The 23,262-nt window shown below is 39.0% G+C and overlaps 1 protein-coding gene across 1 annotated transcript; it reads right to left on the bottom strand.

The window, feature by feature from the left end:
* Positions 1-2,688: 2,688 nt before the first annotated feature.
* On the bottom strand, positions 2,689-17,627 carry LOC139934420 (vacuolar protein sorting-associated protein 4-like). Its single transcript, XM_071928649.1, has 12 exons — positions 17,469-17,627; positions 15,475-15,586; positions 14,620-14,773; positions 13,534-13,619; positions 12,752-12,909; positions 12,216-12,334; positions 10,886-11,034; positions 9,089-9,170; positions 8,383-8,602; positions 5,392-5,532; positions 3,845-3,952; positions 2,689-3,073 (listed from the first exon to the last, which is right to left on the bottom strand). The coding sequence occupies exons 1-11, from the start codon at positions 17,487-17,489 to the stop codon at positions 3,851-3,853; spliced, it is 1,344 nt and encodes a 447-aa protein (XP_071784750.1). The 5' UTR covers positions 17,490-17,627; the 3' UTR covers positions 2,689-3,073; positions 3,845-3,850.
* Positions 17,628-23,262: the final 5,635 nt, after the last annotated feature.

The following is a 23,262-nucleotide window of genomic DNA, read 5'->3' as shown; positions in this document are numbered from 1 at the left end:
CATCTGCTAAAGGGATCCTGTGTATTTATTTAAATAGGCTTGGCTTGTTGTTGTATTATAGACCTATTCTTGGAGCCAAGTCGGCAACATGGGGGGTTAATAATGATAATAATACTAACAGATCGTGTACAATTATACTAATTGACACCTTTTGCAATTGACGCCTAGCTCAAAATCAGATGACAATTATTAGGAACGAAGGTCCAAATCCAGCTCTTGTTCGACCCCAAATTAAGTAAAAATTACCATGTTGCCATTAGACAGACCCCTTGTATGTGGCGTCACACACTCAAAAAGTCTCACTTGGGCAAATCATTGGACCATAAGTTGTTCGTTGTGCGTAAAAATGTGCGTGTGACCTCAGCGTCCCATGTAGCGCTTCGCGTTATGCAAGGGGTCTATCTTTGTGATGTGGGACTTGACTCCAGCGATTACTTGGTACTTGACTTGAGAAAAAATACTTAGTTACAAATTTTTGGCCTTGGGTTTAAGCATGGAGGTACCTCCATGGTTTAAGCAAAATATGTTCACTTATAAATACTCTATCAAAAGAAAACACTGTACTATTATAGGTAGTATTATTTGCGACTTCAGTTTGAATATAATTTCTAGAAAACTTTTGTTTAAGTGCCAACACTGTCTGTGCAGTGGTAAGTAACCTCTCTGAAGAAATAACAAAAAAACGTCTGCCTTTGACATTTTTTTTTTATTTTTGCTGTACATATAATTTATATAAAATCTTCCGAAGTTGAAAGGTCAGATATGTACATGATAAGTTAAAGCTTACGTTCTACTAACTTGCTGGATCAGCGTCTGGTCATAACTATGAAAATGTTCTTTAAAGGCAGTGGACACTATTGGTAATTGTCAAAGACCAGTATTCTCACTTCGGTGTATCCCAACATATGCATAAAATAACAAACCCAGAAAATTTGGGCTCAATTGGACATCAAATTCGCTAAACAATAATGAAAGAAAAAAACACTCTTGTTGCATTACTTTGTGTGCTCTCGGATGCATAATAAAAGGCTTCAGCTACGGTCTTTTATTATTTGAGTGAGAAATTACCTTTCTCTTAAACTACGTTACTTCAGAGGGAGTCGTTTCTCACAATGTTTTATACTATCAACAGCTCTCCATTGCTCGTTACCAAGTAAGTTTTTATGCTAACAATTAATTTGAGTAATTACCAATAGTGTCCAGTGCGTTTAACAACCAAATCTTGTGAAGGTACATCTAGCTTATAGCTCTTAAAAAACAAAAAACAATAAAAAAGACATTCCGAATTATAACAAATTGACCGAAGAAACTAGACCAAATTTTTTTAAGTATTGCAATTTAGAATAGAAAATCAGCGATAGTAGGAACGATAGGAACCAGCGGTAAAACGTTTTTAGCAGATGAATTACTTTTTAAACATTGGTTAACAAACATATTTTCGCAGCAGGCAAATGCTGGCCCTGATTCATGTGTTTCATTTTTTTTAGTGGTCAAGGCCATTGTCTTTTTGCAAAGGGCACCTCCATTTGGAAAGTCTTTGAAAATCTTTTGAAGGGGCACAAAGGCCAAGAAGGGCAACAGAAACCATGGCCCCCGTGTAATACTAAGCCGGATGCAATGATTATTATTGGCTTGTCATTTCTCCTTAGGCACAGTTAAAAGCCAAAATAAGTGAGTTGGTCAGTGAATGAAAAAAAAAATGAAAAAAAAAACACTCTGAAAATTTCTTTTAAAGACAGTGGACACTATTGGTAATTGTCAAAGACTAGTCTACACAGATGGTGTATCTCAACATATGCATAAAATAACAAACCTGTGAACATTTGAGCTCAATCGGTCATCGAAATTGCGAGATAATAATGAAAGAAAAACACCCTTGTCATACGAAGTTGTGTGCTTTCTGATGCTTGATTTCGAGACCTCAAATTCTAAGCTTGAGGTCTCGAAATCAAATTCTTGGAAAGTCACTCGGAGAGAGTTGCTTCTTTATCAACCTCTCCCCATTACTTGTAATCAAGAAAGGTTTTATGATGATCATTGTTATGAGTAATTACCAATAGTGTCCACTATCTTTAAAGTTTCAGGTTACTGAGACTAACTTTCAGTAACAAAAACCAGTCTTAAACCTTCTTCATGACAAAAGAATAGCCACTCCTATGTGCGTTTACGTGTTCAAAGGGTCTATGTACTTTTTGTAGGACAAAACACATAATGTCCATAGATTTAAACTAAACTTACACAGTTTGAAGATACTGATCTGAGGTGCTGTAGTTTTTGAGAAACGAGTAATAACAATTTTTGTCTCAGTGATCATAGATGAAAATTATTTTGTAAAGACATTATTTTCATGACATTGTTTTACGCATTTCTCAAAAACTACAGCACTTCAGCTACTACTTTTTTAAGGTACGCTTTCTACTACCATTATCTTCAAATAGTGTAAGTTTAATGTAAATCTGTCGACATTGCGTTTTGTGTTACAAAAGTACCCAAACTCTTTAAAGCCGTTGGACCCTTTCGGTAGACACTATTGTCCAAGGCCCACACTTGATACACGTGTATCACAACTTCTATATCAAATAACAAACCTGTGAAAATTTAGGCTCAATCGGTCATCGGAGTCTAGAGAAAATAATGGGAAAACCCACCCGTGTATCTGCGCATTTCGCCGTGTCATGACATGTGTTTAAAATAAATCCGTAATTCTCGCTAACGAGAATTGATATTGTTTTACTGTTTTCTCAAAAAGTAAAGCATTTCATGGAATAATATTTCAAGGGAAGTCTTTCACCACTACCTTCTGTAAGCCCTGTAAGTAATTTGTAAATCTGTGAACTTTTTTTTTTTTTTTTCTGTACCGAAAGGGTCCAATGGCCTTAATATTTGAAAAGTCTGAACGAGGTTATGGTTGGAGTACAGGAGGCCTTCTTCATTGTTCCAGAAAGCCACGAGTGTTGTTAATGAAACATCTTCAGTATCACCTTGCTTCTAGCTGTCTAGGTGTCGTAGTAGAATTCAGCATTTGTATGTACATCTGTCTCCACTTATTCTTGCACTGTTCAATTTTCTGTTTCTGCAAGCAAACAAAAATGAGATTGTGACTTCAATCGAGAGCTTGGAACATAAACACCATCATGCTTTGAAGCTCAAGCCCAATCGAAAGGCTAAGCCCGGTGTTTAGAAAAGCTCCCTACCCCAACCCAGTTTAGCCCAGAGACAAAAAAAAGTAGTTAGGTTCCTTTTATCTATCATTCATAAATACCTCAGACAGTTTCCCTACTCCTATTGGTGGAGAGCATGTCACGTGGGTGTGTGTATAAACCTTCGTTTATGACCAGTTAAAATGTTGAAACATGGGCGTGACACGCGAGCTTGCACCTGTGCTTATGAGGCAGTTTCTTCATTCCTATTGGTTGAGAGCAACGGCCTGGACAGTTGTGCCACATAAGGCGATATGCGCGACGCGTACAGGATTCCCTTATAAGGGGTTTGTTAACCCGAGGGCGGCGGAGGGGTGTTGTGTTGAAAGAAACCATTGAATAATTATAATTTTTGCATTTAATTTTCTTTTTGACAAAAATTTTTGATGTTTTTTGACCGAACAGATATTTATGAATGGGAATCAAAGTGCGTTGAATCAGTTTTCAACTAGTGGTTTAAACCCGCCGAGGCCTGGTTCTTGATAATTTACCTCGACTTCGTCTCTGTAAAATTATCAAGAACCAGGCCTCGTTGGGATTAAGCTACTAGTTGAAAACCTCTTCAGCACACATTGATACCCTAAGTATTAATTAAACTCAAGACAACAAACAGGGTATGTGACAATAAAGATGGCAGGTCCTACCTTTGATCAACCCTCCTGTCCAAAGTCCTCAGTGAACTTGACATATTTGCCTAGATCGTCCTCATTGACTGATGGTTTAATACGATCTAATGAAGCAGTCAGGTCTTTCTGTTAACGATATAAGAAAATAAAAATACATCATCAAGCAGGGGTCAAAATTAAGTGTATTTTCATGGTAGTCAGCAGGGCTAGTAACCCAGAATTTGTAGTTGTCCTGATGAGATATTGAAAAACGAAAAACACATCATGTCTTGAGTCCTGGCACAAACTCAGGTCACATTTAGCATGGCCCATTACTGTTTGTGATGTTAATTTTTACATTATTTCATCCACTAGCCCACCTGGCAATCAAACTGGATAAATAAGTAGCCCCACTGTAAATGGGGAAGTCCCGGGCTAGCGGGCTAGTGGCAATTTCGACCCCTGAAGATTGTAGGTTCTTCAAATAAAATACTACCACAAACGTTTCTTCACTTCGATGAGTCATTTAACTGTAGGCCCCGTATACAAGGATGGTCAGTAGCTGACAAAATATGTTAATTTGGAGCAGACCAATCGTAACACAGAAATTAAAAGTTTTACGTCGCTGCATGTTTATCAGATTCCTATGAAGTCATTGTACCCAATGAAATCATTGGGCCTATACCTGTCTTTATAGTAGACAGGGACCAGACTAATATCAATGTACATAACCCTAAGGGGACCAAACTAATATCTATGTACACTCACTGTAACACTTTGAATGGAATGCTTTCATCACTGTATGCTTAACCAATGAAATCATTAGGCCTATAAGACCAATACCAGTCTGTATAGTAGACAAGGGACCATACTAATATCCATATACATAACCCTTGGGGGACCAGACTAATATCTATGTACATACCACTGTAACCCTTTGAATGGAATGATTTCATCACCGTATGCTTAACCAATGAAATCATTGGGCCTATAAGACCAATACCTGTCTTTATAGTAGACAGGGGACCATCCTAGTAGCCATGTACATAACCCTTGGGGGACCAGACTAATGTCTATGTACATACCACTGTAACACTTGGAACAGAAAGCTTTTGTCACTGTATGCTTAACCAATGAAATCATTGGGCCTGTAAGACCAATACCTGTCTTTATAGTAGACAGAGGACCAGACTAATATCCATGTAGATAACCTTTGGGGGGGGGACCAGACTAATATCAATGTACATACCACTATAACCCTTTGAATGGAAAGCTTTCATCACTGTCAGACTGTATGCTAAACCGATGTAATCATTGGGCCTATAAGACCAATACCAGTCTTTATAGTAGACAGGGGACCATACTAATATCCATGTACATAACCCTTGGAATGGGGACCAGACTAATATCAATGTACATACCACTATAACCCTTTGAATGGAAAGCTTTCATCACTGTATGCTCAACCAATGAAAACATTAGGCCTGTAAGACCAATACCTGTCTTTATAGTAGACAGAGGGACCAGACTAATATCCATGTACATAACCCTTGGAATGGGGACCAGACTAATATCAATGCACATACCACTGTAACCCTTGGTTCCGCTAGCTTCTCTCCTGGTACATTGAGCCATGTCATCTCCCTTGCCTGGGGGTCACCCGGTGAGCATGGGGTCAATAGGTCATGGAGCATGACATTGGGATCTTTTGGGGAGGGGCCGGAAATCTGTTGAAATAATACACACAGATAGTTAAAATTGGCAGGGTATACAACTCAAAGTCAAGAAATTAAGAAAAAAAATTAATTTTTTACTAAGGGTCCACAAACGGGGCACTTTGAGCTGGCCCGAGGTGCACTGACGTCACCACAAGAAGGGTGCGTATTTTTTTCCCAGGAAGAACGTGGTTAATACAGGGATGTGATTGCTTTTCTTAAAAAAAGCCTGAAAATTTAAACTGTCTGGAAATGTGAGTCCTATCATTGCGAGCGCAAGCTCGCCCCTTACAGCGTGGGGTTCGGGGCCCGCCCAAGGGCCCCGGAAAAATTTTGAAGTCTAGATGCTCTGTGGTGCATTCTAAGCTTCCTTAGAACACCTGCTTTAATCACTATTTGTTGCACAATTTCAGTGTTTTTAGGAGAGAAACAAAAATCTCAAATATTGTATTTAATTCAGCTGGGAAACCCTTGTTCAGAATAAGTATAACATTGAAAATAAAACACAAAATCATTGCCAAGTTTACTCTGTGTTTAAAATAATCTGCCATTTCCAGTGGCAGACTTCTTTTTGCGTGTAAAGGGAAAAGTGAAATCATACATTGTACTTGTTGTAGCCTTGGGTAAACAGACCCGGAGATGATGGTGTCATCACCATCACAGTAAGTACCTATCACTTTTCTAGCCGCGGTCACAAATTTTTCATAGCAGTTAGCACTGATGCAAATGAATCTCAAGTCCGTCAACAGTGCCCGACTCGTCCAGCCAACTCCAGCGGAATTTATTTTGAACACCTTTTTCCAGGTCTCGAACTGATGGGTCTCCCCTCGGCAAAGTTTGTTTCGACGCCGCCATGCCGATTCGACTGGCTGATGAGACAACAGTCATGACAGTACGAATCCTCAAAAACAGTCGTACGTCGTATGGATTGTATCGGTGCGGCCACACGTACACGTGGACGGACGTTGGGTGGCAAATGCTGCCATATTGTGCACGCAAACCAAAAATAGAAGCTCCAGCGCAGCGTTGATCTTCGTTGCTCTACTAGCATTGGCGACGCGCAATTTCTAAATTGTTCGTGCATTTCGAGTTTTTTAAATTTGCGCAGTTATCACCATGCGTAAAACCACCGCACATTGCGCAGACACAAAACGAGGTCACTGCTACACAATGAGTCTGTTCCCCCATTCCATTAATACGCAAGCACAGCACACGCGTTAATAGGAACTAGACTTGGTGAAAGAAGCACGCTCCTACCCAGTAAAAACAACAAACCGTACGGGTCCAATGTGAGAACGATCACAACTTATGCGTCTTCTTAGCGTCATTTAATAAAAATCCCGTCCGACCCAGCGCTCTGTTTCCACCTCGTTCTCATATATGGCAATACAATTTAATGTAGAACGTTCATCATAAAACAAATTAAATACATTTCGGCATGCAAAACTCAACATGAATAATTAATTAGCACAATCTACCCCCCGACTTTCTCAACGGATTCACATGATTCACGTTGGTTGACTTTTTGAGTCGAAAAAGCCGGAAATCCGGCAAAAGCCGGAGAAATCACATCCCTGGGTTAAGTATCTGCACATGTTCGTCCTGGGATAAAAAATAGGCAACTTTTCCAGGACGAGCGTGGGGTATTTAACTGCCTGGAATAATTAAATTTGCGACTCGGATGAGCCCACCAGGGTCGACCCAGGGAAGCTAATCGAACGCACCCTCAGATTGTTTTCTTCCAGGATTGGGATGAGTTCAGGCATTCCTACATAAACATTACAGGGTTCTCTCCAGCATGATTCCAAACTGTGGGGCAAACTGGACTCAATTGTTTGAATGATTGGCCGAAGCACGCTGAATTGAAACAAGGTCTTTGGAAAGTTTTCTATTTGGTGTTTATCTTGGTTTTAAAAGCCCTACTGTTTTATATGGTTTTCTCTTGATGTTGTTTGTGAAAAAAATTAAACCATTAAATAAAAAAAAAAAAAAATTTTGATATTAAATTTCAAATTTCAAAAGGCAAATTAAGCATAATAAACAACTTCATTAGAGACAGTGGACACTACTGGCAATTACTCAAAATAATTATTACCATGAAACCTTTCTTGGTGACGAGTAATGGGAAAAGGTTGATAGTAGAAAACATTGTGAGAAACAGCTCCCTCTGAAGTGACGCAGTTTTTAAGAAAGAAGGAATTTTCCACGAATTTGATTTTGAGACCTCTTATTTAGAATTTGAGGTCACGAAATCAAGCATCTGAAAGCCGCAACTTCGGGTGACCAGGGTGTTTTTTCTTTCATTATCTCGCAACTTCGACGACCAATTGAGCTCAAGTTTTCACAGGTTTGTTATTTTATGTATGTTGAGATACACCAAGTGAAAAACTGGTCTTTGACACTTACCAATAGTGTCCACTGTCTTTAAGGCAAATCTTTTAAGGTACACCATTACTAACTTCATTAAGGGAAAAAACAGACTGTGCAAGTCTCGTGCATAATGGAACATTGGGACCCGTTTAAGTGTGCGAGTTTGTTTCCTTCACCCGTTAAAGGCTCTGTACAGGGGAACCTGTTAGTGGTCCCAAAAACGTTCAAACACATGCGAGATCTGCACGATAACACTTGCATGGTTGAATGATTGTAAGAAATATTTTACTGTGACACCATGTTTCCGACAGCATACTCTGTCAGTCGTCAATGTCCTGACTGAGACTGACGAAGGAAAGAGTACTCTCCCAAACATTGAGTCCTCCTGTTCTTCTTAGAACACCATCACTCATTTATCTCTAGGCATCACCGCAAAATGTATCTTATGAGACCTGCACAGTCGTTAGGGAAAAACAATACTCTTGAACGTACCGTCTTAAAATGTGTTGCTGTCTGCACTTTGCGGACGGGTTCCATGAGAGCGTTTCTGACCACGATGCTGATATCGGCACCAGAGTACCCGCTACTCAACTCAGCCAGGTATCTGTAATCATTGTCCGTCAGCTCACAGGGCGTCTTACCCATGTGTAGTTTGAACATCGTGCAGCGTGCTTGCTCCTCGGGTAAGGGGATATATATTCTTCTCTCGAACCTGAATGAAGAATTTAAGTTTGTTTGAGTATAATAGCCAACTACAAAAAGTGGTCTAATTGATCGCATCAGTATAAAATACAGAGATCGAAGAGTCATAATAACAATAATAGTAATATCAAAGTCTTATATAGCGCACGTATCTACCAAACAAGGTACTCAAGGTGCTGAGTACATATACAAACTTTGAGACAGGTAGTTCCACTTCTGCCTAAAGTACTCTAGGCGCTTAGTACATATACCAACTTTAAGATAGGTAGTTCCACTTCTGCCTAAAGTACTCTAGGCGCTTAGTACATATACCAACTTTAAGATAGGTAGTTCCACTTCTGCTTATCAAGTCCCCCCCAAAAAAGTCGATACGCATCGTTTATTGATAAGCCGGTGAGTTCTTTGATTGCGACTGTCCAACAAAGTTTTTGACAGCCGCATGCTTCTGGTACAACATTGTTAAAATTGAGGCCGTACAGTGAGGAGTGTGTTTTACCTTCTTCTGATGGCAGCGTCTAATGACCATGGGATGTTGGTAGCTCCTAAGACGAGAACCTGATCATTGTCCAATCCGACTCCTACATCAAAGCAAGAAAAAGAAAAAAACGTATAAGTCACAAATTTGTTTTTCAATTCCATGGCTCTGCTTACAGTGAAACTCGGCTTACGCGCTTACGGCGCATAGGGTAATTTACCTTACAGTATGCATTAAGCACAGAATTCTGTGGTAAGCAGAGAGCCATGAAATTGGGCATTGTTTCTTTGTTAATTCTTAATCCTACTTAAAAATGTCAAATGTTTCAGTTGTTATTGTTGTGTTTCTTTTTAATTTGTCTATAACACCATTAAACATCTATATAATTAACACCATGCATATAATGTAACCTGGAGAGTGTAACAATGTAAAAAGCAGCAAAGTGTAACAATCTTGTTTACTCATTAATTCATTCATTAATGCCTTATTATAAAAGTACACATTGCATCATCATGTTAAATACATTCTTTAAAACCTCCCCCTCGCCCAATTGTATGTGTAAAGTCAAAACATTTAAAAAAAAAACCAATAAAGTACAGCATACAAATAATAATAATAATAATAATAATAATAATAAGACATTTGTAAAGCGCCTAATGCAAAAGCCTCTAAGCGCATAAAAGAAACAATAAAATAAACAAGTAGAGAAAGATACAAGATACAAATAGGCAAATTACAAAAAAGAAGCTTTAAACAAATGAGTTTTCAAAAGGGACTTAAAACATTGTAAAGTATTAGCTTGGCGAATATGCACAGGAAGACTATTCCAAAGAAACGGTGCGGCGTAAAAAAAAAGATCTGTGGCCATAAAAAAATGGAAGAAGCTCTAGTAGCAGAAAGCAATGACTGCTGAGATGATCGTAAAGTCCGAGTAGGGGAATAATGATGAACAGGTTCAGATAAATAAGCAGGAGATTGACATGTTTGAGCCTTGAAAATTAACAGAAGAATTTTGTAAACTGTTCGAAACTTAAAAGAGAACGTTAGGCCTACACAAACAAAGCTAACTTAAAGGCACATGAAAAACAAGATTCCATTTGTGCCTAAAAGTTAAGCAAGGTGCTATTGAAGAAACCATAAAACTGTACAAGAAAAGGGAAAGAAAAATTTAAAAAGAAGGAAATATATCAATCACTATTGTAATCACAAACAATGTGTTGTAATGCACTGAAATGTTTTTCGTTCTTCCGGTTTTACGATAACTGTAGAACAAAAGACTAATAAAAGAAACAACAAATTCAAAACTAAAGAATGATACAAAAATTACAGACAAGGTATAGCAAAGCACCATTTTTCATTCTTTCGTCTTTACAATGAAACTGAGGAATTTTGACTTTCTACTGTGGTGTTCTTTTATTTTCGTACTCACGGCAGGAAAAGACGGAACCACTCGGACAAAAATCTAACAGTACATTACCAGCAAGGGGTATACATGAACAATGCTAATGATACTGAAGAAACGTAACAATAGAAGCTGTAAGAAGATTGTTCAAATAATCCTAGGCTTGTGGGGTACAGCCATAGACACAACACAAACACAATTAGCAAATAGAACATAAAAAAACCACAAAGTAGCAAGGAAATTTTGCTTGCGTGCATATAGATTCAGCACTTCTAGGCATACTTCCCTTACACAGTTGGCGCAGAAATTCAACGCTTGCCCCCCCCGTAAGCAAAGAACGGTGATCGCAAACGCAGAATTCCGCGTCAAGCAAGAGCCATGAAATGAGACCCTGAAGCAGGCGACTGAATTCTTACCCTGCATGTTGACGAGAAACTCTGTCTTGATACGTCTGGCTGACTCACTCTCGTTCTCACTCCTTGAGCCGCAGAGTGAATCCACCTCATCTATGAAGATGATGGAGGGTTTGTTATCTCTAGCCATAGAGAACAATGTCTTGACTAACCTGTAAGGTGTAAAAAGTCAAGACAAACTTCATTAAGAGAGAGAGAGAGAGGTATAATAATAATGATAGTATTCTATATTTATATTGTGCTTGCGTCTCAAAGCACTGAAACATACAGTTTAAGCAAGGTATCGGCCTAAGTTTGACTTGTGAGATGTACTCCTTTTACATAGCACCATGTAATGATTTACAAGGTGCTGTGGCGCAACATGCCACCAATCCAGCCAGGAACACCGGGGCGAACCCCTTCCCTTTTCGATGAGTGCACTGGGTTCTTTTACGCGGGTTACACAACACACGGGGCCAACGGCTTAACGTCTCATCCAAACAATGGTTAAGTGTTTTGCTTAAGGACACAAGTGTCAAGGCTGGGGATTCAAAACCACACTCCGCTGATCAGAAACACCAGAGTTTGAATTCAGTGAGCAAGTTTGGGTGGCGACTAGACTTGACTAGACTCGACTAGACTAACCAGAAACCATAGAGCACAGGGAGATTTACTAAATATCGACCCATGCACTGGAGCATGGTCGACTACAGTCAATATCAGAGCTGCGTAACACTCTTTGGTCATATCTAGTCACTCACCCAAACTTGCTCCTTACGCCAAATTAGCACAAGCATAAACAAAATGAGAGCTGAAGCAAAAGAGTTAGGGGAGAAAGCAGAGAAAGCAAAAGCAGCAGCCAATTTCTCTCCAGCAAACGTTACTTTAACGTCTATGATTACAAATGAAGAAATTGTGATTCAGTAACTAGACGCCAATGCCCATTCTAGTCATTGTGTGAAATCAGCAGTAAGCGTGGTAGGATTCGAACCCACAACCTTTTTATAGCAAGTCCTGGGCCCAATTTTTGAGCTGCTAGCACAAAAATTTGCTGAGCATGAAATTCATCCTTGATTAAAAACAGAATTACCAAACAAATTTCCTTTTGTTGCATATTGCTTGTTACCGATATTCAGCTGTTGCTTTTCATGAAAATCACGTGGAAATTTGGTTGGGAATCCTGTTTTTATCAAGGAAGAACTTTCATGCTAAGCAAATTTTTGTGCTAAGCAGCTCTATGAAATTGGGCCCTGTAGTCTAACCACTGGATTACAGTGACAACAGCCTTCCATCATCCAGAGTAATCTACATCATAGCTACAACCTATTAATAGATAATCTTGGCAATGACTTACTTTTCACTTTCTCCCAGCCATTTGGAGACGAGATCAGATGAAGAAACGGAGAGAAATGTGGAGTTGTTGGCCTCAGTGGCGACCGCCTTAGCCAGGTAGGATTTACCTGTTCCTGGTGGCTGTTAAGAGATTAAAACGAAACAAAAATCAACAAATGTCAATGTTGCTTTAGCATTTGGTAAAAATCATGCAAAAAATAAACTGAGACTTAACGTTAGATATAAACGTTAACGATTCTCCACACATGTCGATCGAACATACAACATCTCAAAGCTTCTCTTTCAGTCAATGCGTACAATTAGCGCTTTATCGCACCCAATGGGCTTCTCAAAGTACTTAGTACAAGACTCATTCCTTTATATAGTATACAAGTATTGAGTGGCTCAGAGTGGAATGGGAGGAATATTATCGTAAGTTAAAATTTGAACTGTTCCATTTCACGAGGCAATTCATAGCTATTCGGCTCCGTTAAAAGAACTCGTCGCTACCCTTTTATTCCGTAAGTTATAATTCAATAACTTGTTTATTGACGTTACCCCATATAGCAGGATTCCTCTCCAGGCTTGTCTCTTGCCTGTGAAGAGATGAGGAAACTTTGTGGGTAGAATGACAGCTTCTTTCAGGGCATCTTTCGCCCCCTCAAGGCCAGCAACGTCGTTCCATTTGATGTTTGGCTTCTCCATTATAATAGCACCTGGTCATAAGACGGAGACAACAGTTCAGCATTTATTCAAGAGTATAACAGGGTTGTCACCGTGGCAGTCAGCTGTAATCAGAGCACCGACCGGCACTAAATTTTACTGAAAGAGCTGAATATTTCATTATTTGATCATCAGAAGCTAGCATTAAAGGCAGTGGACACTAATGGTAATTACCCAAAATAATTATAAGCATAAAAACTTTCTTGGTAACGAGCAATGAGGAGAGGTTGATAGTTTCTATAAACCATTGTGAAAAACAGCTCCCTCTGAAGTGACGTAGTTTTCGAGAAAGCATTAATTATCAAATAATTAGATTTTGAGACCTCATAGTCAAGCATCTGAAAGCACACAACTTTGTGTGACAAGGGTGTTTTTTCTTTCATTATTATCTCTCAACTCTGACGACCAATTGAGCTAAAATTTTCACAGGTTTGTTATTTTATGCATATGTTGAGATAAACAAAGTGAGAGGACTGGTCTTTAACAATTACCAATAGTGTCCAGTGTCTTTAACTCTTAGTAGTTACAACAAAACACATTGGGTTTTGTATTCGTATCAATTCCTGACAGTTTCTGTTAGCATCACTCAATCATTCTGGTGAAGCACGACAACTTACTTTGCAGCTGGTTTTGCATCTTTTTAGTTTCTGGGTTGTCATCGCTGTCACTGTCACTGCCATCGTCTTTCTTATTGCTTTTACCCCTACAGAAACACGATATCAAAAGACAAGCTCTTTATTAGAAGTTACACAAGGTCATGACAATATTTTGAAATTTTGAAATTATAGCAGAAAATTTCCAGACTACAGTGCATGGATGGCAACACTCACACTCCAAACAGACTGGAAATTAAAATAGTGTCCACACTTGGATTGAAAGCTCTCAACCCACCTCCCGAGCAGTGTAAGTTTCAACAGGATCAAGTGATCTAAACAGATCAACACTATGTTTGAATGTTGCTGTCGAACTCGATGTCCAACAGCAAGATTTTCTGTAGTATGAAAAGCTCTAAACTTTCAGAGAAACAAAAGTGCTGAAAAAAAACTTCCCTGTTATATCTTTTAGTATTTGTTAAAGAGTAGGGTAGATGGCCTTAGCTTTCGATCCAAACAGGACCTTTCTCAGAGGCATAACTTTTAGTATTTGTTGGTATTTGGGTTTTTTAACGTTACTCTATATAAGTATGGGCCGTGAACAAACGTGTGGACTATGGGAAATGGTCCTGTTGGCTACTTGCTCATAGTGTAAGCCATGGGGTGTCTGGGTGTCTTTTGGACACCCTGTTTTAAATCTGGACACCCTTATTTATCTGTCATTTACATGTAACATTGTAAGTTGACAACTGGACACCAAGTTCATAAACTTCAAGCAAATTTTGACACGCTTTTACAAAATCGTGGCTTAAACCCTGTACTGCTTTTCATAAGAAGAAGCCGTATTTGTTTGCCATGTGTCTGGGGTGAGGACCTTTATCATGTCCCCACTACCATGGTCATGTTCCCTGTATCCAATAACAGTAATGGATGCTATGTACAAAAATGAACCAGACTATTTTTTCTTCCAGCCTCGGTTTGGTTACATTGATATGAATGGGAGAAAAACCAAGATGGCCGCACCATGATAAAGGTCTATAGCGGTTATGATCCTCCTAAATAGAAGGGTTTTATTTATCTAATACAGATTTGTCTTATCTAACAACTGACCCTTTCTTTGCAGCGCTGCTGCTCCCACCTCCTTCTTTAACTGCCTTCTTCTTGTTCTTCTTCTCGATGTATTTCTTCAGTTGCTCGGCTCGTTCCAAATACTGGGTGCATTTATCCCTGATGCTTTGTTTGGCTTTGTCACCATGTGCCTCATCTAAATGGAAGAAAACAAACAAAATATACCAAGAAATATTAAGACAGATTAAACTGCACAAAATATCTTTCTTATTTGTTTTTAACACTTTGTTAAGTTAACCCCTCCTACACGTTCTGTTCGACTATTCAATTCAACTGTAGTTTAGAATGATAGATGCTATGGCAGCCTGCAATAACATCATGTATACAGTCAACCCTCCTACTATCTGACCATTCAATATCATCCACTTTAGTTTTGAATGAAAAACTATGCCAGCCTGCAATATGACATCATATGGTTTAAAAGGTGTTCTACACACTCGGTCAACTCTTCAACTGTTTGAATGTGGTGAACTGTTTGAATGTGGTGAATGACCAGTACACAGTTAATTCTGATCGTTCAATATCATCCACTATGGTTTTGAACGATTAAGCCAGCCTGCAATTTGAAATCATGTGGTGAATACATCTACAGACTACACAGACAAACCTCCTACTGTCTGACCGCTCAATATCATCTAGACAATTCCTACATGAATTCATGAGGTGAACTAAAATGCATCTACACAGTACACAGTCAACCCTCGAACTAACGCCACTCCTACTGTTTGAATGGCGCGGCAATTGCATTCGTTACTCTGAGCTAAATCAGGCCTGCAATGCATCAACAGTTAACCCTCCTACTATTTGACCATTCAACATCACCTAGACTGTTCTTACATTTATTAGCATGGATGAAGTATTCCACTCCGTGTGTGTACAGCTTAAGAGCTTCCTCGTAGTTGCCATTCTTATCTTCGTCTGTTGCCTTGGTTACAATGTCAATGGCTTTCTGAAACGTCAAACAAAAGTTGAAATGTTAACTATAAAAACATCTGTCATCACTTCAGTAACACCAGAGCAAATAGAAGTATTTTAACATGGCTCTACTGCTGTAATTATGTGTGTCGTGATCGAGTGGTTAAGAGCATTGGACTCAAGCTCTGGTGTTTCTGATCAGTTGGGTGAAAGTTTGAGTCCCATCAGTGGCACTTTTGAGTAATTTTTAAGTTCACAGTCAGAGAAACCATCCATCAAGATCGACTTTGGTAGATCATGTCTTCACCTGAGCCCAGTTTCATAGCTCTGCTTACAGTAAGCAAAGAATCAGCGCTAACACAAGCAGGGAATTCTGTGCCTACATCAAGCATATTTCATGAGTTAGCAGGAAATTTTTGCTGGTACGAGTGTGTACTCCACGTTTCTAGGTACTCCACGTTTCTAGGCATTCTTTACTTACAAAGCTAGCGCAGAAATTTGGCGCTAGCACAGTAAGCGGCAAATGTTAATCATTAGCGCAGATTCGGTGGTATGCAGAGCCATGAAATTGGGCCCTGTTGTTAGGTTTGCCGCTGATAATTTTGCATCTTTTTTTTGCACTGTCAGAAGCCAGTATGCGGTTTTCGAGCTATTTTGTTGGGTCCTTTTGCCATTTTGATATTTTTTTCGTGGCTAGGGGTGTTTGAAAAATCATACCCAATAGCTTATTCCCATCGTATCTACAACAGTTCACTGGGGCACTAGTAGTACGACCACAGATGGCGAAGTTTCGAGGGAAAACGCCCCAGTTACTAAATTAGGTGCATAAACTGTGATGGGGGAAAACCTTTCAAATTAGGATTTACTGCAAAGACAGTTGATGTTGATGAGGTTGGGGAGATGATAGCAGAGCAGACACAGTTCTATCTAGGGATTCTAGAAAGTGCAATAATTATAGCTTTTGTCTCATCCCTTTTGGAGAAAGAGAGAAAGAGTCGACTGTCACTGTCACAAAGTGTCAGGAGAATGGAGGGATTTCTTTTCGTATGGCGCCACCACTTTATCACTCATTTTTACAAAAAGGGATAGGCCTATCTCATTGAAGTAAATTAGAATGATACCATAACTATTATTTCATATCAAGGAATTGGTGGCACCATACGGAAACTTTTCCAAATGGAGGGTTCCGATCCACAATAGAGTAGACCTTATGCATTGACGTCATCCAGCCACCATCTTTGAGGTCAAGCGGTGACGAAACAATCAAATCGCACATAGATTGGCCAATGAACAACCTACGTTTGACCTCAAGGCGAGGGCACCGTACTGAAATGACGTCATGTGCATAAGGTCTATTATTATTGCAACTATGCCACGAACAAATTTCCTCATCCTGCCGGCACCACTTATTTGTTTTTTGTTCAATTGTTTTTTACTTCTATTCTACCTCCATGTTTTTACCAAGACTGCAAGAGGAATATCTCATGTGAGTAAATTATATATAATTTATTTCATGTTCATAAATCATGAGACATAACAAATAAACTGAAAAAAAATTGGTGGCACTGGATGGAATGGCTTGGCTTGGCATGCTTGGCAGGTTTATTAATACTGAAAATTAAAATGGAAAGAAACGTTTCCATAAATTACTTTCAAGAAGACTAACAATATGGGGCTGGACTACTGGAAATACACTCCTAGATCTTTTACAGTGGACTTTCCTTTTCAGACGTACAAGAATGCAATGGGAAAATTAATGGCAGACTTCGGTGTTGCGTATTATATGCACCGGTACCATTTGCATGTGTAAACAATAAAGTCACACGACTCGGATGTGACACACACACGACAGTGCGACCGCAGTAAAATCAGTTGAATGTTTATCACACAATTACTTGAGCTCCATGTAAGCCTACCTGTAAAGTACCACCCGACATTTTCCTTCAGTTTTGTGGTACGAAATAGTTAACAGGAAACGTTCCTCAACTCCACAGACGTAGAAAAATAATGTATCCCACCGTTTCCACACACAGGGTAAAAAGATTTTCACAAAATGGCTTCAATGTAACGCAGGTAATCGGCATGCAACTCAATGTGTTTACGCATAGAAGTTGGTGACGAGTACCTGTGATGTGTGAACTCCATGTATTTTGGGTGCACTGCGGAGTCGTGTGTATAATGGGATGGGTACATGTGACAATAAGTCAGGGGAGGGATTTTTTCCAGTGACGAATACTTTTCACCGGTTGTTATTGTATTTTCGATGATGACACAATCAGCAATTATAGCAATAGTCCGTTTTTAAGAGTTCCCAACCTGAATCGCAGTTTGTATTAAATTGACCATGGTTTGGATTAAGCAGTGTATAAATAAATAGTTTTTTGTTTTTTTTATCAACCACGATGGTGCAATACTACCATCAGCATTTCCACCTATCCTGCTAGTGGTGGAACTGGTATAAAATAGGATTACAACCTGTAAGAATGTTTAATTTAAAATAATAAACGGACATTTGAGTTATTGAAGTAAAAGTAAACTTGCTAGAAATGGCAATCGCAGGACAAGCACTTTCTTAGAGCAATGCAACATCAAGTTCAACTCTTCGAATGGTTGCAAATTGGGAAACGCCCATTATGAATGCTGACGTCACGCGAGGGGGGGAGTGCGAGTTGGCGTCCCAAAAGCTCGATCCTCCTCGGGCCGGGTCTGGGACCTTCGAGTGAGGATGGATGGTTACTATCGCAACTAACCCTCTTATTGACCCCACATTGGTGTTTATTTATTTATTGACAACTTTGGGACCAAGACCCACCCCCCCCCCCACCGATATGTTGCAAACTTATGACGTCACGCAAACATTAAACCAATCACAGAGAGTGTATGTGTTTTACCGAAATCAACGAGCAGTCGATAAGGTTGTTGTCTGTTTGCAGATGATTGATTGTGATTTTTGTTAACAGTGGCCTAATCAATTAGTATTTTGTTTTAAATGGTGCGGGGGGAGGGGTTCTGGAAATGCTCACGCCCGTGGCAGCGCGCTGGTCTCTGCGTAAACTTGGCATCTCTGCCTTTGATACCGCCATTTCATCAACATCATAGCGGTTTGTGAAAGTATGATTACAACCGGGGACCAATTTCATAGAGTTGCTAAGCATAACAAATTTGCTAAGCATGAAATTTCTTCCTGGATTAAAACAGGATTACGAAGCTAATTTTCATTTGTTGCATAATATTGCTTGTTACTGGTGTTTAGCTGTTGTGTGCTTATCCTGAAAATCACTTGGAAGTTTCGTTGGTATAATAACGTTTCATGCTAAGCAAATGTTTGTGCTTAGCAGCTCTATGAAATTGGGCCAAGATGCTTCTTTAAATACGAAGTGAATCAGCAGAGCGCATGATAAGAGGGAGCTATTCCTATTAGCTGAGCAAGAGAAGTAATGCAGTGGTGCGTTGTGCGGTGCTGGGTTCTACGCAAATTATAGAGCGACTCTGCCGGTTTTTTTTCTTCTTTATCTCATAAAATTATTAGCTGTTCCGATCCAGTCGGAACAGCTATTGTTTTCGTCGAGATTTTTATTATTAGCTGTTCCGATCCAGTCGAAACAGCTATTGTTTTCGTCGAGATTTTTATTATTTTTATTATTATTATTAGCTGTTCCGATCCAGTCGGAACAGCTATTGTTTTCGTCGAGATTTTTATTAGCTGTTCCGATGCATTCGGAACAGCTATTGTTTTCGTCGAGTTTTTCAAAACGTTTTAGAAACGTTGTTCTTGGTTTCCGCCAAAACGCCATAGGTTTAACGCACGATTTTTGTTTATTCGTAATCTTAGAAACGGTAGAAATGACAGACTTGAGTCATATATGGAATCGAAGCTTAGTACGTGACTTAATCACTAAACTTCGTGTTGTTTAATTTCTTAATCAATTAGCTGAGTTATAATGACATGAATATTTAATTAGGCAATCTTGTTAACACAGTATCTCCCAAAATAAACGTCCGATTTTCAAATTGTTTTCAGATTTTGATTCTCTGGGTATTGAAGTTGTGCCAAATGAAGTAATTTTTTATGTCACGTCATCTTGAAATTATTTGTCATAAATAAATACACTTATTTTATAATGATTAAAATCACTCTATCTGTGTTGATGGATCGATTGGGGCCGCGGTTTACCGCGGGTGCTATTACCCAGGTGATCTGAGTTTGAATCTCCCCGGGAATTTCGACGAAATCAATATTATAATGCATACATATTTCTTTTTTTACAAAAAGAAATATGTACCTACATTTAAACAATCAGTACAACATGTTCTTATTTTTCAAATTTTTGGCTCATGAGATGCTTCTTTCCTGGAAAATAAAACGATCTGATTTTGTCCTCGCGCAGCACGATCTTTAATGGGTGTACGCACTATGGAGGGAAGTTCTACGTACATGTACGTGGTTCTTCGATTTACGTACAACCACTTTGTCGCTAATAAATAGCGCTATTTTTGCATTTTTTTCGCTCTATGTATGTTGTCAATCAACACAAAGTGCCAGCCTTTTCTTTCTAAACCTCATCACTGAAGACAAACCTATGTGAAACATACAAACTTGTTTCTTTACTTATTTGGCTTCGATCAAAGGCATCATGTACGAGGAAAAGTGGACCGTGCATGGACGAATACACCTGCCTGAGATTTGGAAGTTTACACGGCATACACATTTTATAAATGACCATCGAAATGGTAGGCCTACTATCAATGCATGTAAAGACTGTAAGTGTCTTGTGGTGAATCATAAAGATGTAGTGTTAAGTGTATACTTGTAATTTTAACGCCTGGGATTTGGAATGATTTACGGGTGAAGTAACCTTGTTCGCACCGGGGACCATGCACTTGCCTAAACTAATTCCAGTATTTCGCTTTACTTTCGGAAATTAGACCATGACAAACAAAAACTCTTTGACAGGAATACAAAATCAGAGATTTTATTATGCTGGTCGACGTTTCTCTGGTGCTCTGGTGGTTGAGTGGCTCAATGTTATAGAGCTGCTTATAATAAATAGGCAAAATATTTTGCTTTATAAAACTGCAGAAATTGAGCAGAATACCTGGATTCACAACTTGCAGTTTGTACATGAGGAATGGTATTTGCTGTGTTTAGCTGCTTTTTGTGTTTAGTTTGGTCTGGTCCTGGGCCAATGGCTTTAAAAGGAAAGAGTCGCAGCGCTTATGTAATCAGGGAATTGTGCTTACGCTAAGCGTATTTAACATCTGGGCACACAGGGAATGTGTTCTTGATGAGCGTGACAATTCGCAACAAAAAAATCTGCTGCGATTACTATTGTGCTAAACTTCTGCGTAACATTCACTGCAAAAACAGTGACTTAAAAATTTGGTTTGCTTTCGCAGGATAACCGTGCTTTTCTTGTGCAAAAGTAGGCCAGGGCGACTAGTGTGGTTTAGTGTTTAAGTCGCGACTAAAATTTAGTATTAGAGTCGCGACTACTGTTTTTCCCCACTCCGTTAAAATGGTGCCTACACGTTGACTACAAAAAAAGTCCCGATTACCTGTTTGGTGAAACAGTTGTCCTGCTTACTACTAATCGCAACATGTGTCGCTTGCGGCACATTGCGGCACAAATCTTGAGAATCCGTAATTTATCTCAACAAGTGTCGTAGTTGGGTTTGAGGTGCGACTAGTCGAGTAGTAAATTTTACTAGTCACCTAGGCCTATCATGATGGGAACTTGCATAATGAAAAATCCTGTGGGAATGGGCCCAATGTCATGCTCTGCTCTGGAAGCAAAGAATCAGTGCTTAGCAGAAGCAGTGAATTCTGCACTTACGTCAAGCAAAATAGACTGCTTAGCAGGGATTTCTTTCGTTTGTGCTTCCAATCTCGCACATTATATTCTGCGCTTGCACAGTAAGCGGATAATGGTGAACGTAACCGCAGAGTTTGGTGGCCGTTAAAAGTTCAGTGAAATCCACTCGTTCTAGATCAAACATCAAACCACCTACAAAATACAAATATCCTTAATTGGTTTGTCACATGTCAATGGACTCTAAAAGTACTGCATTGAACTCAAGAAACTAACAAATCAAACAATCCTGAGTCAAATATTAGGTTTTCTTTACATTTATTCATCTTGTTAGTTAAACTTTTGCGATAACATTTCAACTGAACAATTAACTAGGAAAAGGAGATACTGATATAGAAAGACCACTCATCTTACATACCGCCCTCTATTGACCAGTAATTTGTTTTAGTTTCAGCCTATTCTTCTAAACCATAACGAGTTAAATCATTTATCAAGCTTTGAACCTAAGCTTAGTTCCTAATGAAATTTTGTTTTTAAATTCTTAATTCATCAACCACGTGACCCTCATTTGCATATTTAATTGGGAAATCTTTGAAACACCAGATCTCAAGAAGTAAAGGGCCGATTTTTAACTTGTTTGTAGACTCCTTAGGGATAGGAGAAAAATTTGGAAAAACCGTGACCTTAATTTGACCTCTACTTCCGGGTTAACCGGAAGTGGGACCATATCTCCAGAGCTACTCAACAGATTTTCAATTTTTTTCAGTTACAAACTCCTACGACATTAATATTGACTGTGAAAACCCGTGACCCCATGTTGACCTCTACTTCTGGGTGAACCGGAAGTGGGACCATTTTTCAAGAACTACACAACCGATGTCAATCTTTTTTCAGTTATAGACTCCTTGGGCATAATAGTGACTTTGAAAAACCGTGACGGGAAGTGGGACCATATCTCAAGAACTACTAAACATTTTTAAAAACATTTTTCAGAGTATAAATCCTTGGTCATCGATGAAGCACATAATCAAAGCAAAACAACACGGAACAGCTTTGTGTTTGTTCACAAACGCCTAATGTCTAGTTACCAATAGTGTCCACTGCCTTTAAGACACGCAAATATATGTATATTCAAATTTGTGTGACAATAAAACAAAACAAACTAAATTGACTAAATAAAAAGAACAATTGATTGTGTACTTTGTGAATTAAAAGATATGTTTGGGCTGAGACAGCATATAGGCGACGATACGTACAAGTAAATCAACTATAGAGGGCCGGGGGGAGGGGTCATAAAATCTTTTAGTAAAACAAATAGTATATATATAGAAACGAAAATATATGTCTATTAGACCACCTGTACATGATTACCCTACCTCTATTAGGGCAATGTAAATGCCCTAATGGGCCAATATAGCTCTTACCTATGTTACCCGGCCCAAATGACCCTGTCTTTGACTTGGTCATTGATCATACAAAATTTATTTTTAGTATAGACATTAAAGTTGTATACTCTCAAAATTACACTTTCGAATTTAACAAGGCGGCAATTTGTCTCCCATTATAGGGAAAAATTTTTGAAAGGAAAGTTAACATCGTAAATGTGTTGCTTGGTAACAGAGTCGTATAACAAAGACCAAGTCAAAGACATAAGAGTGTAACAGCTATATTGGCCCATTAGGGCATTTGCATTGCCCCAATAGGGTTAGGGTAATCATGTACAGGTGGTCTAATAGACATATTTTGGTAACAGAGTCTTAACTAAAGGCGAACAAATGAATTTTTAATAATTTTGTATTCATAATGTATATATGAGGATTCGTTTGGGAAGACCTCGAACTCTAACCTATGGTTGGACCTACGTAAGCCTTGTAGGTACCCTTGAGGAAAGATCAAGTGT

The sequence above is a fragment of the Asterias amurensis genome, chromosome 3 (genome assembly GCF_032118995.1).
Source record: "Asterias amurensis chromosome 3, ASM3211899v1".
Classification (NCBI taxonomy): Eukaryota; Metazoa; Echinodermata; class Asteroidea; order Forcipulatida; family Asteriidae; genus Asterias; species Asterias amurensis.
This window is presented reverse-complemented; position numbering and strand designations above follow the sequence as displayed.

Bases quoted from the DNA above. Each gene is read 5' to 3' on its own strand.
- LOC139934420 (XM_071928649.1), bottom strand. From the start codon at position 17,489: ATGTCGGGTGGTACTTTACAG. The intron at 12,910-13,533 runs GTAAGTTGTCGT...TCTTATGACCAG, and splicing joins GATGCAAAACCAGCTGCAAA to GTGCTATTATAATGGAGAAG. The intron at 11,035-12,215 runs GTAAGTCATTGC...TACACCTTACAG, and splicing joins TGGCTGGGAGAAAGTGAAAA to GTTAGTCAAGACATTGTTCT.